The following is a 20,246-nucleotide window of genomic DNA, read 5'->3' as shown; positions in this document are numbered from 1 at the left end:
GGGACAGAAGGTTCGGAGTCTGTGGTAAAATCCAAGGGGGCTCCAGACAAAGGTTTTTCAGAGTTGGGTACCAAAACTGTCGAGGCCAATTTGGGGCCAGCAAGATTATCATCTTGGACTTGTCTTGTTTGATCTTTAGTAATACCCGTGGAAGAAGAGGAAGAGGCGGAAAGGCATATCCCGAGAGGTTTCTCCAACTGAATGATAGTGCATCCACTTTCCAAGCTTGTTCGTGGAAAGTCCTGGTGCAAAAAATCTGTAGTTGATGATTGAGGTGGGATGCAAAGAGGTCTATGTGAGGGCATCCCCAGACTGCTGTTATCATCTTGAATATTTTGGTGTCCAGCATCCACTCGTGTGGGTCCGAAAGGTTTCTGCTCAGACTGTCTGTCAGGAAGTTTTGCTTCCCTGGTAGGAACTGAGCTTGGAGGTCCAGATTGCAAGCTAGAGCTGTGTTCCACAGATCCATGGCTAGTCTGCAAAGGGGGTAGGAATGAGATCCCCCTTGCTTGTTTATGTACCACATAACTGTGGTGTTGTCTGTCTGTATCAGTAGTTGTCCTGGTTGTAGAAAATTCCTGAAGGCCAATAGGGCTTTCTGAACGGCTAACATTTCCTTTAAATTGATATGCAGGTGCTTCTGATCCTTTGTCCAAAGGCCTTGCAGACAGTTGCCCTGAAAATGGGCTCCCCAGGCATAATCTGAGGCATCCGTGGTTAGTATCCGAGTGGCAGGAGGCAGGCAGAAGGGTTTTCCTTTGTTTAGAGTACATGCCTTGGACCACCAAAGGAATTCCTTTTGAAGACAAGGCAGGACGGAGATCAGTATGTCTAAACTGTGGCAATGCTGAGACCATACACTTTTTAGGTACCACTGTATTTTCCTCATATGTAGTCTTGCAGATGGTACGAGAAGGATGCAGGAGGCCATGTAACCCAAAGCCTGCAGGAATCTCCTTGCAGACAGCTGAGTTAAAGTTGCCAAGGTTTTGAAAGTTGAAGCCAGCTGTAACTGTTTTTCATATGTCAGAAATGCCATCTGGGTTGTTGTGTTTAGAGAGGCGCCCAGAAAAATTATCTGTTGTGAGGGAGTCAAATTTGACTTTTTTATGTTTACAGTGAATCCCAGGAACTTGAGAAGATTCTGAACAAACTGTAGATGCTGGAGTAAGACATCCTTGCTGTCTGCCTGAATAAGACAGTCGTCCAGATAAGGGTAAATTTGAATTCCCTTGAGTCTGCAATAAGCTACTACTGGAGCCAGGCATTTGGTGAAGACCCTGGGCGCAGTAGACAATCCAAAGGGTAGTGCAGAGAATTGAAAGTGCCTCGATCCGGCCTTGACCCTGAGGTATTTTCTGCGGTTCTGCCTGATGGGAATGTGTAAATATGCTTCCTTTAAATCTAAAGTTACCATCCATGCATTTTTGGTCAGCATTGGAAGTAGCTGCTGTAGAGTAAGCATCTTGAATTTTGGTATCTCTAGAAAAGTGTTCAGGACTGACAGATCCAGAATGGGTCTCCATGAATTTTGCTTCCTGGGGACTAGAAAGAGCCTTGAGTAAAAACCTTGTCCCATCTCTGAAAGTGGAACTAGTTCTATGGCTTTCAAAGCCAAGAGAGCTTCCACCTGGTTTAAGGCCTCTGCCCATTGATGTTTTGGAAGATCTGGCCATCCGCTTGGCCTTGGTAGGGTATGAAAATGGAATTTGTAACCTCTTGAAACCACATCCAGAATCCACTTGTCTTGGGTTATAAGAGTCCAATTTTGGTGAAAAGAGAAAGTTTTCCTCTGAGAGGGTCTTCCAGGCAAGAAGTTCCTGCAGCCCAACAGAGGGAGTCATTGAGTCTGTTTCCTATGAGCTTGCGACCTGTCCTCTCCTCCCCTAGGGGTGGAAGCAGTCCACTGTCTTCGTCTATAAGAGGCTTGTGTTTGAGGCCTTCCTCGGGAGCGTCTGTAGCTACCCCTCTGAGGCCTGTCTGAATTGGGAAAGGACCAATTTTTAGTAGGCCAATTCCTACTAAATCTGGGTGGCTGTACTTGTAAGAAATCCTTAACCGTTTGCATGGATTTTGCCTTGTCCTCCATCTTCTTTATCATCTCTTCAGCTTTAGATCCAAACAAAACATTATGCTGAACAGGAGCATCCAATAATTTAGCTTTTACTTGATCTGGCAAATTTTGTTCCTTTAACCATGCATGCCTTCTAATTACTGTGCCAGAGGCAGCAGCCCTACAAGAAGCCTTCCAAGGCATCAAATCCACAGTGTAAACCATGCTTGCCAACTTGTTCAGTGGCATGCATTAAGTCATGTAATTCCTTATCATCTGCACAGGCGGAAATGGAAGTTAGCTTTTGTTTTAAAACAGACAAGAGAAATTGCTGGTATTTCAGCATATGAAACTGACAGTTCAAAGCCCTAATAGATAAAGTAGCAGAAGTGTACACTTTTTTGCCCCATCTTTCTAAAGATCTGGAATCCTTCTCAATGGGAATGGGGTTTTTAGCAGAAGCGGCCTTAACTCCCTTAGGACCCTGAGAAATGGTTTCATGGTCAGCAGTAGGGTTCTTGTATAAAAACTGGTGGGAATCAGGAACCCTGTAATATCTGTCAGGCTTAACAGGAGCTGGAGGAAGAGTCAGGGGTTAAGTTAGCCTCCGAAAAAGCATCATCCACAATATCCAAAACAGGAGGAATAGCCAGGGGTCTATGTTGGGGAAGAAGAAGAAAATCCCTTAGTCTTTTCTTAGATTCCGAATACTCCTGTCCTTCCCAGTAGAAATGTTCCCTCATTTCATGCAAAGTTTCCCCAAAAGAGAAGTCCTCAGGGGTAGAAGCTGAAGGAATGGATTCCTCAGCATCAGAATCCTCATAAGGAGGGAAAGAATATTCCTGGTCAGAAGAAGAAACTGAAGAAACAGAAGCCTGATTAGAGGAGTCATAATAAACTTCCTGCCTTGGCCTTTTATCTGGAGGGGGATGTGAACCCCTAATCATAGTAAGTAAGTCCTCCACCATCTTAAGTAACTGTTTCTGTGACTTGGGAGCCGGATCAGAAGAGGCCTGTGTTGCAGTCTTTGATTTGGAAGGAGTCTTTGCCTTTGTCTTTGACTTTGCCTTTATTAGAAGCTGAGTAGGCCTGAAAACACCTTCGGAAGCCGGTACCTGCACAGCGGCTCCGGACCCATCCGAAGGAGCATTGTCCGAAGGTCCTGCAACAGAAATATTCAAAGGCCTAGTTGGCTCCTTGTGGGAGTCCGTTTCGGCCATCGGTTCCGAAATGGCCGATGACAGGGGCTGCAAAAGCGCCTCACTGATGACGGCCGAACCAGAAGCTGGCTCTGCTTGAACGATATCGTCTGATTTGGACCTCGGAGGCCTGTCTTTGTCCTTGCGTCATTTGTGAACTCCGGTAGCCGGAACCGTATCCGACGACATTTTGTAATTAAAACGCCTACCGAAGTAATGAAATGCAAAATTGTACCTTCGTTTAATTGTACGTTGATTGAATCTAGCACAGAACTGACAACTAGCTACGTCGTGGTCAGGGCCTAAGCAAGGAATACAGCAAGAATGAAAATCCTTATGAGATATTTGCTTCCCACATGAAATACAATTATTAACTTTTTCTGACATTGGACTGGAGCAAGAAAAAAGTTTCCCCACGAGGTACTTTGCTTTGAGTAGGAGAAGAAAGTCTTTGGACTGAAGTTTGTTCAGAAAAAATTGTCAGGAGTCAGCCGACCAGCACTTGCGAACTGCTATCACCGCACAGCAAGACAGACAGGAGAACATGGCATCGGCTGTCAGCTTTGTACTCCTGGCGCTCTGACGTCAGGGAGCATGGCTGAACAGCCGACGCTGGACCCAGACTTTGGGATTCTGGCCGATCGAGGACTGCCTGCCGGCAGGGGAAAACCCTACAGTCATGACTGCAACAGTGAAACACGATGAACATCTTGCTGACAAGATGTGAAATAATTTTCTTTTTTTAGAGTGGGGAGCCAAACCTGATGCATACTTTGAATGCCAGGAAAATGAAAATAAGGAGCCTAACAACTCACCAGTATCTTTCAAATGTAGCAATAAATTTGGTACTAGCTTGGCTTATGGGTACTTGCAAAGCATGACAAACACTTTCTGTGCTTGTATTGAGGAGGAAATTTTCTCCCAAAGGCACACTGTTAGAACCTGCATTCCATGATGGCAAATAAACAGGATCTAGACCAAAACAAAAGACAAAAAAAATTTCTAACAGGAAGTTGCTGGGGGGGGGGGGGGGCATATCAGGGACAGATGAGGTACAAAAAAACAGAAAGTTTTTTTTTTTTATTCACAAGGTCTCTTATGACATATCAAAAACAGCCTAGGTCATTTTTTCATTGTCAAGTGTTGAGCATAGATATGAAGACCCAGAGATGCTTGGCATTCAACTGCATTACATGGTAAGAGAGATCATAAGCAGCCTAGGAAAGTTCTACTGGTTAAGCAGTTCTAATGCTTGTTGGCCTTAGTCCAACTGTTACGAAGACTGAACTCCTTTTATTACATTTTACAAAGACAAAGAGAAAGACTACAGAATTGCTTCCTTCAGGCAGGTTTTGTGCCCAAGTAATGGAAGATGGCAACAGTCATTCCCCTGCACAAAGGAGGTCATAGGATCATAGGAGATTACTAGGCTATTGACCCGGAGGTCATTTTAAGCCTTGTTGTTTCAATCCAATGTAATACCACAGTGGTACTAGTCAATACCCAAAACTGCAATTAGTGATGACTGTCCATGTCCAGGAGGGTTGTGGGCGCAATCCCCGCTAAGAACTTACGGTGCCCCATCCACACATCCAGATTCCTGTGAATGGGGCACAATCCAACCACTGATCCAGGTAAAGTACAGTTTTGTACCTACCATAAATGTAGATGTTCGAGTGTAAACACTGCTGCAGTCATTACACTTGGGTTATCCTGCCGTCAGGCGGTCCCACAGTCGGCCAGAGTTCCAAAGTCTTGGTCCCGCGTCGGTTGCTGTCGCCTCCTTCCTGCCGTCAGTGCGACAGGGGTACATAAGATGCAGCCAACGTCATTTTCTTCAGTTTTTCTTGCCCCAGATGTCAGGTGCCCCCAAATAGGTAGGCAATACAAATTGCTAGTAAAAAATACAGAAGAAAAGCAAACAACTATTTTTAGTTACCAGCAAATACTCCCCATAGGTAATAAAGGGTAGATACCCTAGGTAAATACAAGAAAGTAAGAGGGCAAGGAGGAAGGGTAACCTGGACTGCAGCAGTGTTTACACTCAAACATCTACATTTATGGTAGGTACAAAACTGTATTATGTTTATCGTGTTACACTGCTGCAGTCATTACACTTGGGTGGAATCCCAAAGCTGAGGTAGGGAGGCTGGATCTATAAGGCATTAGGGGTGGCTATAAGGCCATACAGTACAGAAGTGGCGAAGCCAGCTCTGGATTTGGAGTATAAAGGCAAATGGTAATGTTTGGTGAAGGTATGCACAGAACTCCATGTTGCTGCTTCCAAAACATCCTTGGTAGGTACTCCTCTGAGGTAGGCAGTTGAAGTGGCTGTTGCCCTGGTGGAGTGAGATCTAATGCTGCTAGGTACAGGTTTCCCATGGTGGGTATAGAAACATATACAGTGTCCTATCCATTTTGAAATAGTCTGCTTTGAAATGGCTTTTCCCTGTGCTCCTGCAGTGTATGCTACCAATAATTGCTCAGATTTTCTGAAAGCTTTGGTTTTGTCCAAGTAGAAGTGTAACTGTCTGTGAATGTCCAAAGAATGTAGTAGTCTCTCCCCTTTATTCTGTGGTTTGGATAAAAAGTTGGCAAGTGAATAGTTTGGTTTAGAGCCACACTTGATACCACCTTTGGCATAAATGTAGGGTTGGTTCTTAAAGACACTCTGTCCTGGTGGAAGATGAGGAAAGGTTCCACTGCCATTAGTGCCTGTAAATCTGAAACTCTTCGCGCTGATGTTATTGCCAGTAGCAGAGCAGTTTTCCAAAAGATGTATTTTAATTCTGCTGTGTTTGCTGGCTCAAAAGGACGTAAAGTTAATTTTTCCAAAACAAAGATGAGCTCCCAAGTAGGTGTACGTGCTCTGCGGGGCGGTCTTAAGTTTTTAGCCCCTCTGAGGTATTGTTTGAGCAAAGGATTCGAAAAAATTGGTGGATCCATGTTGCAATGAGTAGCGATAGCTGAGGCGTGGATCTAGATGGATGAAAAAGAGAGACCCTTGTCCAGCATCCCAGTTAAGTATTGCAGTATCTGAGGAATGTTTGGGACTAGAGGGTCAAGGCTGTGCGCTTGGTTCCAGGCACAGAATCTCTTCCATTTGTCCAAGTATGCTTTCCTGGTGCTAGGCCTTCTGGCCTCCAGAATGACATCCATAACAACTTTGGAGAGAGGCACTGCTTGCTTGCCTAAGGAATTTTCCATGCAGCTAGATTTAAGGTCTTTAGCTGGCTGTGAAGTATCTGATTGTTGTGCTGTGTCAGCAACTGTGGAATTTGTGGTAAAATCCAGGGTGGTTCATGTTAAGTTCTTTAAGATTGGGTACCAGTGCTGGCGTGGCCAGTCTGGTGCAATCAGGATCATTTTTGGCTCTTCCTGCCTGGCTTTTATGAGTATCTTTGGAAGGAGAGGTAAAGGGGGGAAAGCGTATACTTGTAGTTTTTTCCAGCTGAATGAGAGGGCATCCACTTTCCATGCTTGTGGATGGTAGCTCCTTGTGCAGAATTTCTGTAATTGGCAGTTCTTTGGGGTAGCAAACAGATCTATGTCCGGGCTCCACCATTTTTGTGCTATTCTGAATATTTGTGGGTTTAGTTCCCATTCGTGTGGGTCCATAATGTTTCTGCTTAGGTCGTCTGCCAGTGTGTTTTTCTCTCCTGGCAGGAATTGTGCTTGCAGATGAACTTGGTAGTTTAGAGCTGTGTTCCACAAGGTCATGGCTTGTCTGCAGAGGGGGTAGGAGTGTGTGCCCCCTTGCTTGTTTATGTACCACATAACTGTGGTGTTGTCTGTCTTTAGTATTAATTGTCCTAGATGCAGTAGGTCCTTGAAAGCTATAATAGCATTCTGTACAGCTAGCATCTCTTTTTGATTGATGTGGAGATGTCTTTGCTCTGTGGGCCACTCTCCCTGGATACATTTTCCTGCCATGTGTGCTCCCCACGCGTAATCCGATGCATCTGTTGTCAGTGTCTGCCTGGCTGTGGGTTGAGTGAAAGGCTGTCCCTTGTTGAGGTGACAAGCTTGTGCCCACCATCGAAACTCCTGTTGTAGGCAAGGAATTAGTAGTATAACGGTTTCCAAACTTTGACAGTGTTGAGACCATACGCTCTTTAGGTACCATTGTAGTTTCCTCATATGCAGTTTGGCATATGGAATTAGTAGTATGCAAGATGCCATGTAGCCCAAGGCCTGCAGAATTTTTCTTGCAGGGAGTTGGGTCTTTGTTGCCATTAATTGAAAATATTGGGTCAGTTGTCTTTGCTTGTCTGGCGTGAGATAAGCCATCTGAGCCGTTGTGTTCAAGCTGGCACCCAGGAATATTATCTGTTGTGAGGGCACTAGTTTTGATTTCTTTTCATTTACTGTGTACCCCAGGCAACTTAACTTTTTTACGTACGCCAGATGTTTTAGTAGAATGTCCTTGCTCTCTGCTTGAATCAGGCAGTCGTCCAGGTATGGATAAATTTGAATTCCTTTTTTCCTGCAAAATGCAATTACTGGTGCCAGGCACTTTGTGAAGACCCTGGGCGCAGTAGATAAGCCAAAGGGCAATGCAGAGAATTGATAGTGCATTGAACCAGCTAGAAATCGGAGGTATCTTCTGCAATTTTGTCTGACAGGGACATGCAGGTATGCCTCTTTGAGGTCCAAAGTCACGAGCCAAGCTTTCTTGCCCAGCATGGGTAGAAGCTGCTGTAGTGTCAACATCTTGAATTTCGGAACATCCAGGTAAGTGTTTAGTGTAGAAAGGTCCAGAATGGGTCTCCAGGCTTTTTCCTTTCTGGGAACCAGAAAAAGTCTTGAGTAAAATCCTTGTCCTTGTCCCTGTGGTGGTACCTTTTGAATAGCTCTCATGTCCATGAGTGCTGTAATTTGTTTTTGAGCCTCTGACCATTGATTTGGTTGCAGATTTGGCATTCCTTTTAGCCTTGGCAAGGTGTGGAAATGGAACCTGTAACCTTGAGATACAATGTTGAGAACCCATTTGTCTTTGGTGATGCAATGCCAGTTGTGATAGAAAAGTGCCAGTTTTCCTCCTAAGGGGGCTGCCAAGAGAGAGCTGTTTGGCAGCTGTAGTGGAAAGTCACTGAGGCTGTTTTTTATAAGGTTGGGGCCTGTCTTCCCCTTCTTTCTGGCCTAGTGTGCCCCATTGTCGAGGCCTGTAAGGGCCTTGTGTCTGACCTCTACCTCTTGGACATCTATATCTGCCCCTTTGAGGTCTATCTGTGACTGGAAAGGACCAATTCTTTGTTGGCCAATTTCTGCTAAAATGAGGAGGCTGAACCTGTAAGAAATCTTTCACTGTTTGCATAGATTTTGCCTTATCCTCCATCTTCTTTAATACCTCCTCTGCCTTAACTCCAAACAGCACATCCCGCTGCAAAGGTGCATCCAATAATTTGACCTTAACATGATCTGGTAACGTATGTTCTTTTAACCAAGCATGCCTTCTAATGACAGAGCCTGTAACTGCTGCTCTACAGGAGGCCTCTAAGGAATCAAACCCAAATTGCAAAGTATGTTTTCCCACTTGTTCAGCTGCATGCAATAAATCCTGCATTTCTTTTAAATTAGGAGGATCTGAATCTGGAAGCATCTTTTGTTTCAACTGAGACATCAAAAATTGCTGATATTTTGGCATGTGAAACTGGCAATTCAAGGCTCTCATTGCTAAAGTTGCAGACGTATATACCTTCTTTCCCCATCTGTCTAATGCTCTGGAATCTCTGTCAGAGGGAACTGGGTTTTTTGCTGATGAGGCCTTAATCCCTTTGGGTCCCTGAGAAATAGTTTCAGGGTCAGCAACAGGGCTTTTGTACAGAAATTTGTGAAAGTCAGGGACTATGTAATATCTATCAGGTTTAACTGGGGCTGGGGGTAAGGAGTCAGGGTTCAAACTGGATTCAGTGCACACATCATACACAATGTCTAAAACTGGAGGGATAGCAAGGGGTCTGTGCTGGGGCAATAAAAGGAAGTCTCTGAGTCTTTTCTTGGATTCTGAGTAATCCTGGCCTTTCCAATGGAAATGCTCTCTCATGGTATGTAAGGTCTCCCCAAAGGAGTAATCCTCAGGCGGAGAGGCTGATGGGATTGATTCCTCAGCATCAGAATCCTCATAAGGGGGTAAAGAATATCCTAGGTCCGAGGAAGAGTCAGAGGAAATGGACACCTGATCAGAAGATTCATAGTCTGCATCCTGCCTGGGTTTTTTATCAGGAGGGGGATGGGACCCCCTGATCAGGGTGATTAGGTCCTCGGCCATTTTTAGCATTTGTTTCTTAGGCATGGAAGCCTGTCCTGGAGAGAGTTGTGTCTGTTTCTTTGCTTTTAAGGGGGGCTTAGACTTAACAGAGGGTTTAATAGTTAACTGGGTAGGTCTGAAAACACCCTCTGTGGCTGTGGATTGCTCAGCTACTTCGGTTTCCTCTGTAGGTTTAGAATCGGTAAGCTGAAGGCCTAGTGCGTCCGAAGGCCCAGCCAGCTCCACGTGGGAGTCGGAGGCAGTCTGTGGTTCTATGGAAGCAGTCGTCAGGAGCTGCGTAGGCGCCTCACTGAAAACCGGAGAACCGGCGACCGGCCTAGAAGAGGCCTCGTTGTCCGTTTTGGGCCTTGGATGCCTGTCCTTGTCCTTGCGCTTTTTATGCATTGCGGTCATCGGAATTTCCGACGGCATAGTGTAATTGAATTTTTTACCAAAATAACGTCGGGCAAAATCAAACCGACGTTTAATAGTGCGCTTGTTAAACCTAGCACAAAACCGACAACCAGTGACGTCGTGGTCAGGGCCTAGGCATGGAATACAATAGGAGTGGAAATCCTTATGAGGTATTTGCTTCCCACAAAAAATACAGTTATTAACTTTTACTGACATCGATCTGAGGCAAGAAAAAATTTCCCCCATGGGGTATTTAGCTTTTTTAGAAGACTTCGGTTCTGGATTCAGAATGAAAATCTCAGGAGTCGGCCGACCGGCACTTGCGAACTGCTTCTGCTTCGGGCACCGCGCGGCAAGAAAGACTGAAGAAAATGGCGTGGGCTGCATCTTATATACCCCTGTCACACTGACGTCAGGGAGGAGGCGACAGCAACTGACGCTGGACCAAGACTTTGGAACTCTGGCCGACTGCGGGACTGCCTGACGGCAGGAAAATCCAAGTGTAATGACTGCAGCAGTGTAACACAATGAACATCTACAGGTTCATAAGTCTGACCAGCTTCATATGTAAGGCCATGGAAATAATCACCATGGACATGTTAAATGAGGACATAGGTAACCTGCAAATGCTGAACCCATCATAGTTTAGCTTTGGTAAAGGAAGGTCATGCCTATTAAATCTGATTGACTTTTTTGAGAGGGTCACCAAAGCACTGCACACTGCTTACCTCGACATGGCCAGGGCTTTTGATACAATATTCTACTCAGACATTAAAGGAAAGCTCAATAATGTAGGTATAAACTCTTTTATCACCCGCTGGACAGTCAACTGGCTCAATGATAGGACCCAGGTAGTCAAAATAGGTGAGGCCACCTCCACTAAGACGGTCACTATTAGAGTCCCCCCAAGGACTTGATTCTGGGCCTGCTCTTTTTTGGCATCTATTTCTCTGAAATGGATGCAAATGCTGAAGGTTTATGGCTGACTAAGTTTGCAGATGATTGCAAGCTGGAGATTATCACTGACTCCCTTGCAGACAATAGCATTCTTCAAGGAGTTCTATCGCTGACTAACAAAATGGTGCCAAAGCCATGGTTTTAAACTCAATGCTAAGAAATGCAAAACTGTACCCTTTCGGAAGTCAACCATCCTGGCTAATTAACATGTTGATAATACACTCTTAAGAGTCAACCCAGTGGTCAGGGATCTGGGTATGTATGTAGACAGTAGCCTTTCCTTCGACCACCTCGTGGCCACAGCAGTGAGAAAATCCTTTTATATTGCGCAACTTATAAGTAGGGGCATGGCATCTAGGTCCAAAGAAGTCATTATCCAACTGTACTCCATTCTTATCAGACCGATCGTAGAATACAATGCTCTCTTTGGTGTGTACCTGACTAGGCATATGCAGCAGCTGGAGTGAACTCAGAGGCTCTGTATGAAAAGAATACAAGGCATAACAAACCTACCTTCTACATAGTGCCTTAAAGACCTTTCCCTCTACTCAGTGTCCTATAGACTGCTGAGGGGTGATCTACACCTGTCATAAAAGCATCCCCAAACTCCACACTTATACTCTCCTATATATTCATAAGTCAAAGAGTATGAGAAATGCAAGGTCTAAGGACTTGATTTTGTCTGTGACTTAAACAGAACATTCTGGAGAGACAGATATGTGTCCCAGAGACTAACTCTCCTACGAAACACGTTTCTCATCCATGTGAAGCGGAGTTTGTCTATTACCCAGTTTAAGCACAACCTAGACCAGTGGATGGGGAATAGGAAATTTACAATGGGCCTGGCACCCATGTCCCTTAATGGACAGAGGTAGCTTATAAATGCCTGACCCTCAATGTCCTATTTGGATAGAGGACATCATTATTCTTTCAGGAAAATTTGCCTAGGCATAGAACCCCCCGGTCATTAGCCTAGTAACAGTCTATGAATCTACAGCTACAAACTACAAGAGAAGGAGGAATGATACAAGTTCATGCAAGAAAGACGTGATGGGATCACCCTGGACATGGGGAACACATGGGAAAAATGGAGACTGAAGCAGTAGACTCTAGGGACCACAGACAGGAAGGAGGGGGAGCACAGATAGTAGATTCTAGGGACCAATCCCTTCCTACATATGTAAAAATATGTCTTTACAGAGATGGCTGTGGACCCATGGAAAGGATTACTGTAACAGCTGGAAGAAAAGAAATTCTTGGAGGCATTCAAAAAGGCAAAGGACGGGAAGGGAAGGGAAAGGACTGGTGGGAGGCAGATTGCTAAATACCTTTAAAGGGGTGCATCAGATATAGGGTAACTGCCAGGCAAATATAATCTAATGTAATTGGGGGCAAGACTTCTCAATTAGCAAACTATCACTTTTTGCCTATAAAGTTTATCAAGATTCATATTTTTCCTTTCTCTTTTGCACAAATATCTACGTGCTGCACTAGTGATTCTAGACTTGCAATTATGTTAAAGACTTTACTAACCCTTAGAGCTGTGCTGCTGGTTAATACTCCAAATGAACAAAAAGATAAAAGATAAAATATCACCATAATCATCATAAAGGCATTTGATGCAATGAAACAATGGTTACACCTCCTAATCCCACACCCAAATAAGAGCAAATGCATGTATGGATGTTCAGGTGCCAGTTTTCCATGCTGGATTACATTGCTCTTACTTTTTGTAGAGATTATCTGTTAAAACAAAGAGAATGCTGAATTTCTCTTGCCTTGGATAGCCCTGCTGATACTCAAGCAGACTGACAAAGCCACGTTATCAGCAGACAGATGTCTTGCCTCTGGCTATAGTATTACAAATGTTATTAACTTTAAAGCCATTTACAGTCATAAATGATTTAACTGCTCAACTAAATATTTGCATGCTGTTAGAAGTAAGCACTTTATCCACTTCCTGTGATTTTTGAAACCCATACATGTAAATAAATAAGCTGAAAAAATAAACCTTAGATTACTGCTACAAGACAGGAGAAAGGACTACATCCACATGGCCTACAAGTAGTTAGGAGGTAGACTCCATCTCTCTGACTCAACTACTTTTAAATGTTATCCAGTCCCAAAACTGCACATCAGAATTAAGAGACAGGTACACTCAGCAGATTGGATGAGTTCTACTTGTGGGATTTCATGATATGCAGATGTCTGGGAAGGTCCAATCATGTTTTGTGTACAATCGCAAGTAATGGAAATGAAGCAAATTACCTGTGAAATCCCAGATGTAAAGTGTACTGTGTTAATATCAAGTTTTCTGTTACAAGGTTGTAATTTTGGGCAAACATAGGTTCTTGGTCTGTGGATGCTTGAATTAAACAAGTTTCCTTTTCCAAACCTAAAATGAAAAAAATAAGTAGAAAGTCAGATATGAAAATTAATTCCTACATTCCTTTATCTATAGACTATACACACTCATAGCACACCAGTTGTCTTGATAACTATGTTTCTACATTTTTTTTTTTATTTATACAAATACTGTGACATATCAAAAAGAAGAGACCCATGGCATTCTTCAAGTGGAGATTAGGAACAGGAGGTTTGGTAATAGCTCATCTGTAACAGGAACGAGAACTCTCCCTCGCATTTCAGCTCACTGTGGTGGGAAAAACAAGTAAATAAAACACTGGAGAGGAAGTTCTAGCTATATCTGGAAGGAGATAAAGAGCTTGTTGGACAAGAAATCTGTTCTTCAGTAGGTGCTTAAAAAGGTAGTTTAGTCAACAACTACCATGACTACTGAGAAGATAGAAGGAAGTATCTATTTAAAAACCTCATCACAGAATACATCATGGAGTCCCCCCCCCCCCCCGGGAAGGGGGTGGGTGGGAATTTGCCATCTGAAAAGTAACCAATATTGCATAAAAAGCATACAAATAAACTGCTACATGAAAAAGACAAATGGGAGATAAAAAAGTATGAATGTAGATTCTGCAGGTGGGGATGCGGGGTGGCAACTAATATAACAGAAAAAAAAATCTAGTTTTCAACTGCTAATGTGAGATATCTAGGAAACAGGCTATCAGACTTAAGGAACAGTGTAGAATAATGGACATTTAATGATCACTGGTTCAATACACAAACGGAACTGTGGTTGAAACACAGCCACCTCTAGCTGTACTCTGTTTAAGAATGCCATCCAAAGAAAGGGAAGGCTAGGGCAAGGTGTCTGAACTGATGGAATGTGCTAAAGCAATGCTGATGAAGAGTACACAGGAGCCAACATATGTACTGAAATGCTCCACGAAGATGGCAAAATGGAGAAAGCATTCATAGAAAAATGCTTTCAAATTTGGACTGACGGAACTGAAAATGTGCTGACAGAAGAATGCTCAGAGAAGAAGAAAGGTGCCTATGCTGTCAATTTCCCCATTTGTGTGTTCTCTGCATACTCTTAAACAAGGGATGCACATTTCTACTTTCATAAAATAACCAGCCGGGTAGCTCTAAACAGCAATGCGGTGCATTTATAGGCATGAAGGAGGGTATATGGGTAAGAGAGGAGGACTATGAAACATTCTGAAGATTCTTACAGACTGGAAGTAAAATCAATCAGGGAGGTTGCTTCAACTCAAAGTGCAAGAACAATGGAAGTTAATCATACACGAGTGGAACCTTAAATGAGTTGTTCTTCTTTCGGCTTTTCCCGGTTAGGGGTCGCCACAGCGGAACTCCGGTCCGCTAATGAATGGCAGTAGATTTTTTTACGGGTGCCGAGGTACCAGCTCGACGTCCAACCTTCAGCGAAGGCACGCCCATTCTAAGCATGTCTTTCGAACGCCACTTGACCGCAGGAAGGGCACGCAGACTCCACACAGAAGGTGCTCCAGACGAGAATCGAATGGGAGAACATCTTGCTGTGAGGCAACAATGCTACCGCTGCACCACCGCGGCTTGCTGGAACCTTAAATTAGTATATATCTAAAAAATTATACTACTTTATACAGAGGGAGACAGAGCCATGAAATTCATAATTACAGTGGTAAGCTAGTAAAAGTGAGCTAAAAGGACCATTTAGGACTGCAGCATCAGTTGCTTATGGTACTACTCAGGCCTAAAGTTTCTTGTCACTAGCCAGGCTGGAATATTCCAACATGGTGTGGCAATAATGGGGTTTTACTCCTCTATTATGCTGACTTCCTTGGTCTGCTAAATACCCCCACATTCTACTGCACTTTAGTCACTGTGCAAAGAAAAACAGCACTCTAAGTTGATTTCAAGGTTTTACCTCGGGAGTCACAATTACAAAGGGCTGCAAATACACCACAAGCCGAAAAACAATACATTTGTGGAAAACCTGTAAGAGTAATCACTAAAACAAGGCATGAAAACATCCTCCTCCTGTTTCAAGCTACTACTTGAGAACTAGTGCTCTTCAGTTCTGGGTATAGTCCTGAACAAAATGATACACAAATATACAGATAAAACATACAAGAAAAATATATATAAAGTATAATTAAAGCTTTGTGTATGGCACAAGGTGTGTGTGTTTGTGTGTGTAAAATGGCAAAACTTCAGTCACCTTTGACATGTACATTCCTGTTCCTTCTCTCCTCCTCATTTAGCTCTCTGAGGGTGCAGTACGTAGGATTAAAAGAAAGAATTTTGGCAGATCTAGGTTTGCAGAATGGCTGGCACAGTTTTAGAAGGGCAGCTCCAAGGTTTAGAAAGAAGCCATCCGAAGCATACATCTGGAAAAAAACTTCTGGCATTTGATTGGCCCATATCTTAGTACGCCCTCCATTAGCATGAAGGCAGTTTCCCAGCCAGGACAATATACGATGCTTCGTGTCTGGTGAAAGTTGTAAGAGATTTTTCAGAATCTGGTAAATTTTTTCATGAAACTGGACCATAAACTAGAAACAACAAGAAAGAAAGAAATATTTAGCTTTTTTTTTGTTTATATATATATATATATATATATATATATATATATATATATATATATATATATATATATATATATATGGCAGTCAGTGAAACACTTGAAAACAGACTACATCAGTAAAATCTGTGCCTGCTAGTCTACCTTTAACTAAACCAATACTGGAGGAATAAGTAGACCTTTTGAGTGATGCCAGCTTAGAAAAATGCTTGCAACAAGTCTGGTACAGGGTGATGGTTTTGAATCAATTATAAAAAGGGAAAATGCAAACGAGTTCCTGACAGACGGTACACATGTATGAATTGGGTGGGGGTGGCTTGAATAGGAACACCTGACTTGGCAGAAAGGTCAGCAACGCATGCGGTTCTTCAGCCCTGCATTACAGCTTCAGTACTTCTCCTCTCTGTAGTAAGTGGGGATATCTTCAAATTGTCTGTAAGAACCAAGGTTATTCCTCAGACACAGCAGCAATACTGGAACAAATGGCTTTACAATTATCAGTGCACATTGCATGTTCATAACCTGAAGAATCTCCTCTGTTTTGCTAAAGACTGAAAGAAGAATTACCCATTTAGTTACTTCAAAAAATATGCAAGAAGTCAGAGATGTATACTTCAATAAAATCTGCAGTGAACAGGAAAAGAAACCCACTTCATAGCATTATTCTTAAGCACCAGTACATATTCAACAAAAGCTATACTATTCTGACCGGTATAAACTATGTGCACAGCATACATTTCATACATACAAAGATTTTTAATTACATCCTCTTGTCTTTTAACATGAAGGTAACATATCCACATACATTTTCTACTTAAAAAATAAAATGAATGCATTAAAGTTTAATTTATTGTTATCATCTCTTAATCCTCATTTCCAATGCCTGAACAAAGTAACTACTACATTCATTACAGGCTTTTCAAACTAACAGGAAGCAATAACCCACAAATTATGGCACTGAACCGCTTCATCTTATGCTGCCTAATATTCCAGGATCCCTCACTATCAGTGGTACAAGGAAAATGTACAGTATCTGAAGGACAGCTGTACTCCTCTCCTTGGAAGGCTTGAAGTCAGCCTCTTATCTACTGACTCCTACTAGGGGGACTGGAAGTGCTACAAGGGGCAAAAAGATCCTACTTTTAAAATTCCTGTTGTTTGGATATTAAACAGGAGTTACAGATAGGGAAAGATTTTTTATACATTTTTCTTTCCATTTTCATTCCTTGTACAATACTAGTCACAGCTGAAAGGAGACAACTAAACATCAAACAACCCACTTGGTTAATAAATAAACAGCTACATGCCAGCACTGACCTGATATCATGGCATATCTGCATTATTTTCAGTGCTGAGCTAAAGGGGATGCTTAGATAACCTGCAAAGTATAATGACATAACAACAACAACAGAAAACATCCAGCTTCAGACTGTCTCATAACCATCAACCAAAAGTTTAGGGTAGGGTAAAAGAAGCAGACAATGAGGTGACAGGACTAAGCATAGCCTGGTGACTGCAGAGGAAATTAATTTATATTTATATATGTTCATATGGTTCATATGTTCATACTAGCTATCTGCCCTAGGGCATTTAAAAGCCTAGCCAGAGTGTGTGTGGCTTTCACCACCCCTTAGGATGAGAATACTATACCCATTAGTTTGCTGTGCCTCTGTCCAGCAGTGATACAGAGATGATTCCCGGGGTAAACCTACGATCTCCCATCCACTCGTCAAGATTTCTCTTGAACAGAGTCAGTGAGGGGCTCTGCCTCACATGGACTGGGATTCTGTTCCATAGTGTAGGGAGTCTCTGGGTGATGAATCTGTCCCTCCAGCACGTCCTATTTATATCCGTGTTGAGGTTTAAGTCTCTTGCTCTCGTGGCTCTGGTGGATTTGGATTTTTTGAGGTGGAGCATGTCCATTAATTCCGGGTTGGACATGGCCTTGTATGTCAGGCACAGATCACCTCTGAGCAGAAGGTATGCGACTGAATAGAGCTGGAGTTTCTTCAGTCGGGCATCGTATGACATATGTTTGAGCCCCTTTATCCTTTTGGTGAGGAACTTTTGGGGTCTTTCCAACTGCTGCAGGTGTCGGATAAGGTACATTCCGAATGGGGCGTTGTACTCAATCATTGGTCTGATAAGTGAAGAGTACAGGGGTACTATGACCTCTCCTGATCTGGATGTGAATCCCTTCACGATCAGGTGGGCAATGTAGAAGGTCTTCCTAACCACTTTGGCAATGTGAGTGTCAAAAGAGAGGTTACTTTCAACTTGGGTCCCCAGGTCCCTGATAACTTCTTCCGTGTTTAATGGATTACCACCTATGTGGTAATTAGGGGTTACCTTGTTTTTCCCAAAGGGTATGACTATACATTTTTTGGCATTTAGCTTAAGGCCATGGCTCTGGCACCAGTTATCCATTTCTATGAGACCTTTCTAGAGGATGTCTGTGTCTGATGGAGTGTCAATTATGGTGCCCAGTTTGCAGTCATCTGCAAATTTTGTCAGCCACAATCCCCCTATGTTTGCCTGCACTTCAGAACAATAAATGCCGAACAAGAGAGGGCCCAGGACTGAGCCCTGTGGGACACCGCTCGTGACCGGCTTAGAGTCTGACATGGCACCAGCAACTCTAACCCTGTGTGTTCTGTCCTTGAGCCAGTTTGCAACCCATCTTGTGACATATGGGTTTACATCTAAGCTGGTGAGCTTTTCTATGATGCCCGAGTGGGGTATTGTGTCGAACGCTTTTGCTAGGTCAAGGTAGGCTGTGTGAACTGCCTTACCCTCATCAATGGCCTTAGTGACTGTTTGAAAAAGTCGACCAAGTTCAAGAGGCAGGATCTGCCCTTGACAAAGCCAAATTGGGTAGGATCCAGTGTCTGTAGGTCCCCAATGTCTTTATTTATGAGTTCCATTATGATCCTCTCCATAGCTTTGCAGACAAGGCTCGTCAAGCTTATGGGGCGGTAATTTCCAGGGTCCGTAGAAGCACCGCCTTTGTGGAGTGGGACCACAGTTGCCGTATGCAATTCTTTGGGCACGTATCCTGTAGTAAGGCTAAGATTAAACAGCAGCCTTATGTGTGGGTTTAGTTCCTCATTGAGTTCGTGTAGCACACAGCCGGGGACACCGTCCGGTCCCATTGATGCTGTGTTTCTTGCTTTACAGAGAGCTGATCTCAGCTGGGGATCTGACATGTTTGGGAGGCTAGTCTCTGGTGGGATAGATATTTCTCCTTTTGGGGAGGAGGGAGAAATTTGCACTGAACCTGTCTGCCAGTATGTTGGCAATGTCTGTGGGTTCATTGATTTTTTGATCATTTTGGACTAATTCTGAGCATATCTGGGAGTTTCCACCCAGGTTTCTAACATACCTAAAGAAGGCTTTATGATTGTCTTTTGTGTCATTAGCGATTTTTCTCTCAAAGTTGGCCTTGGATGATTTTATGAGTGATCGTAGTTTTTTGCTAGTATTGATCAGAGATGCCTTCCCATTTAGGGATTTTGCTCTGTCATGTAGTAGCTTTCTCCTCTTGTTGTAGAGTTTGTTTATGGCTGGAGTCCACCAGACCGGGCGCCTGCCTTTGGTGGAAAGGGTCTTGATTTTATTAGGGATTGCTTGATCCATACATTCCTGGAGGTGCTCGTAGAAGGCATTTGTAAGGGTTTCAGCAGCGTGGGTTGTGGTTTCCACTGGCTCGGGGGCCTTGAAGGATACCACTCCAGTCTTAAGAAGTGTGAAGTTTGCTTTTGAGAAGTTCTTCACTGTGGTCTTTTGCTGGGGGTGGGGCGGGATGTGGATCTCCAGTGAGATTAATTTATGGTCTGACCTCACCAATGAGGGATATACTTCCGGTGTGGAGCATTTTGTCCCCATGTTTGTGATGATCAGGTCTAGTATATTTTCTCCTCTTGTGGGAATGGTGACTAGTTGTTCCATAGCATTTGAGTTTATGAACTCAAGGAACCTTTGGGCTAGGGTGTTGGGGCTTGAGTAATGTTCCCAGTCTATGTTTGGGTAGTTGAAGTCACCCAATATGATGGTGTTTGGAGAGACATTCATACTCTCCAGTGTCTTCAGGAAGGCTGTGTGGGTTTCCTGAGTTTGAGAAGGTGGTCTGTAGCATGTTACAAACTGTAGGGCAGTTTTACCTATGGTTAATTGCACCTGGATGGTCTCCGATGCTTCGTGCGTTGCCACTAACCTGGAGGTGTGGGTATCCTTTATGAATATGGATACTCCCCCTCCTTTTGTGGTTCAGTCCGGATTTTGGGGCCGAAACGCATGATATGAGGTATAACCTGATAGTGCTGGGGTGCTCTCAGGAGCCTTGAACCAGGTTTCAGTCACATCACAGACATCGATGTTCTCCATACTGAGGAGGGCTTCGAGGGCGTGCATCTTGAGGTTTAGACTTCTGGC

General features: G+C 43.5%; 1 protein-coding gene across 2 annotated transcripts in view; it reads right to left on the bottom strand.

Moving 5' to 3' along the window:
• UBE4A (ubiquitination factor E4A) overlaps positions 1 to 20,246 on the bottom strand; it is a 1,266,879-nt gene that overhangs the window by 636,318 nt on the left and 610,315 nt on the right. For both annotated transcript variants that reach the window (XM_044080891.1, XM_044080892.1), the window contains exons 9-10: positions 15,453 to 15,786; positions 13,142 to 13,268 (exon numbers count right to left, since the gene is read on the bottom strand). In XM_044080891.1, coding sequence (XP_043936826.1) covers positions 13,142 to 13,268; positions 15,453 to 15,786 — 461 coding nt within the window. The remainder of the gene's footprint in view (positions 1 to 13,141; positions 13,269 to 15,452; positions 15,787 to 20,246) is intronic.

The sequence above is a fragment of the Protopterus annectens genome, chromosome 8.part0 (genome assembly GCF_019279795.1).
Source record: "Protopterus annectens isolate FY-2018-M chromosome 8.part0, PAN1.0, whole genome shotgun sequence".
NCBI classification, from domain to species: Eukaryota; Metazoa; Chordata; order Ceratodontiformes; family Protopteridae; genus Protopterus; species Protopterus annectens.
This window is presented reverse-complemented; position numbering and strand designations above follow the sequence as displayed.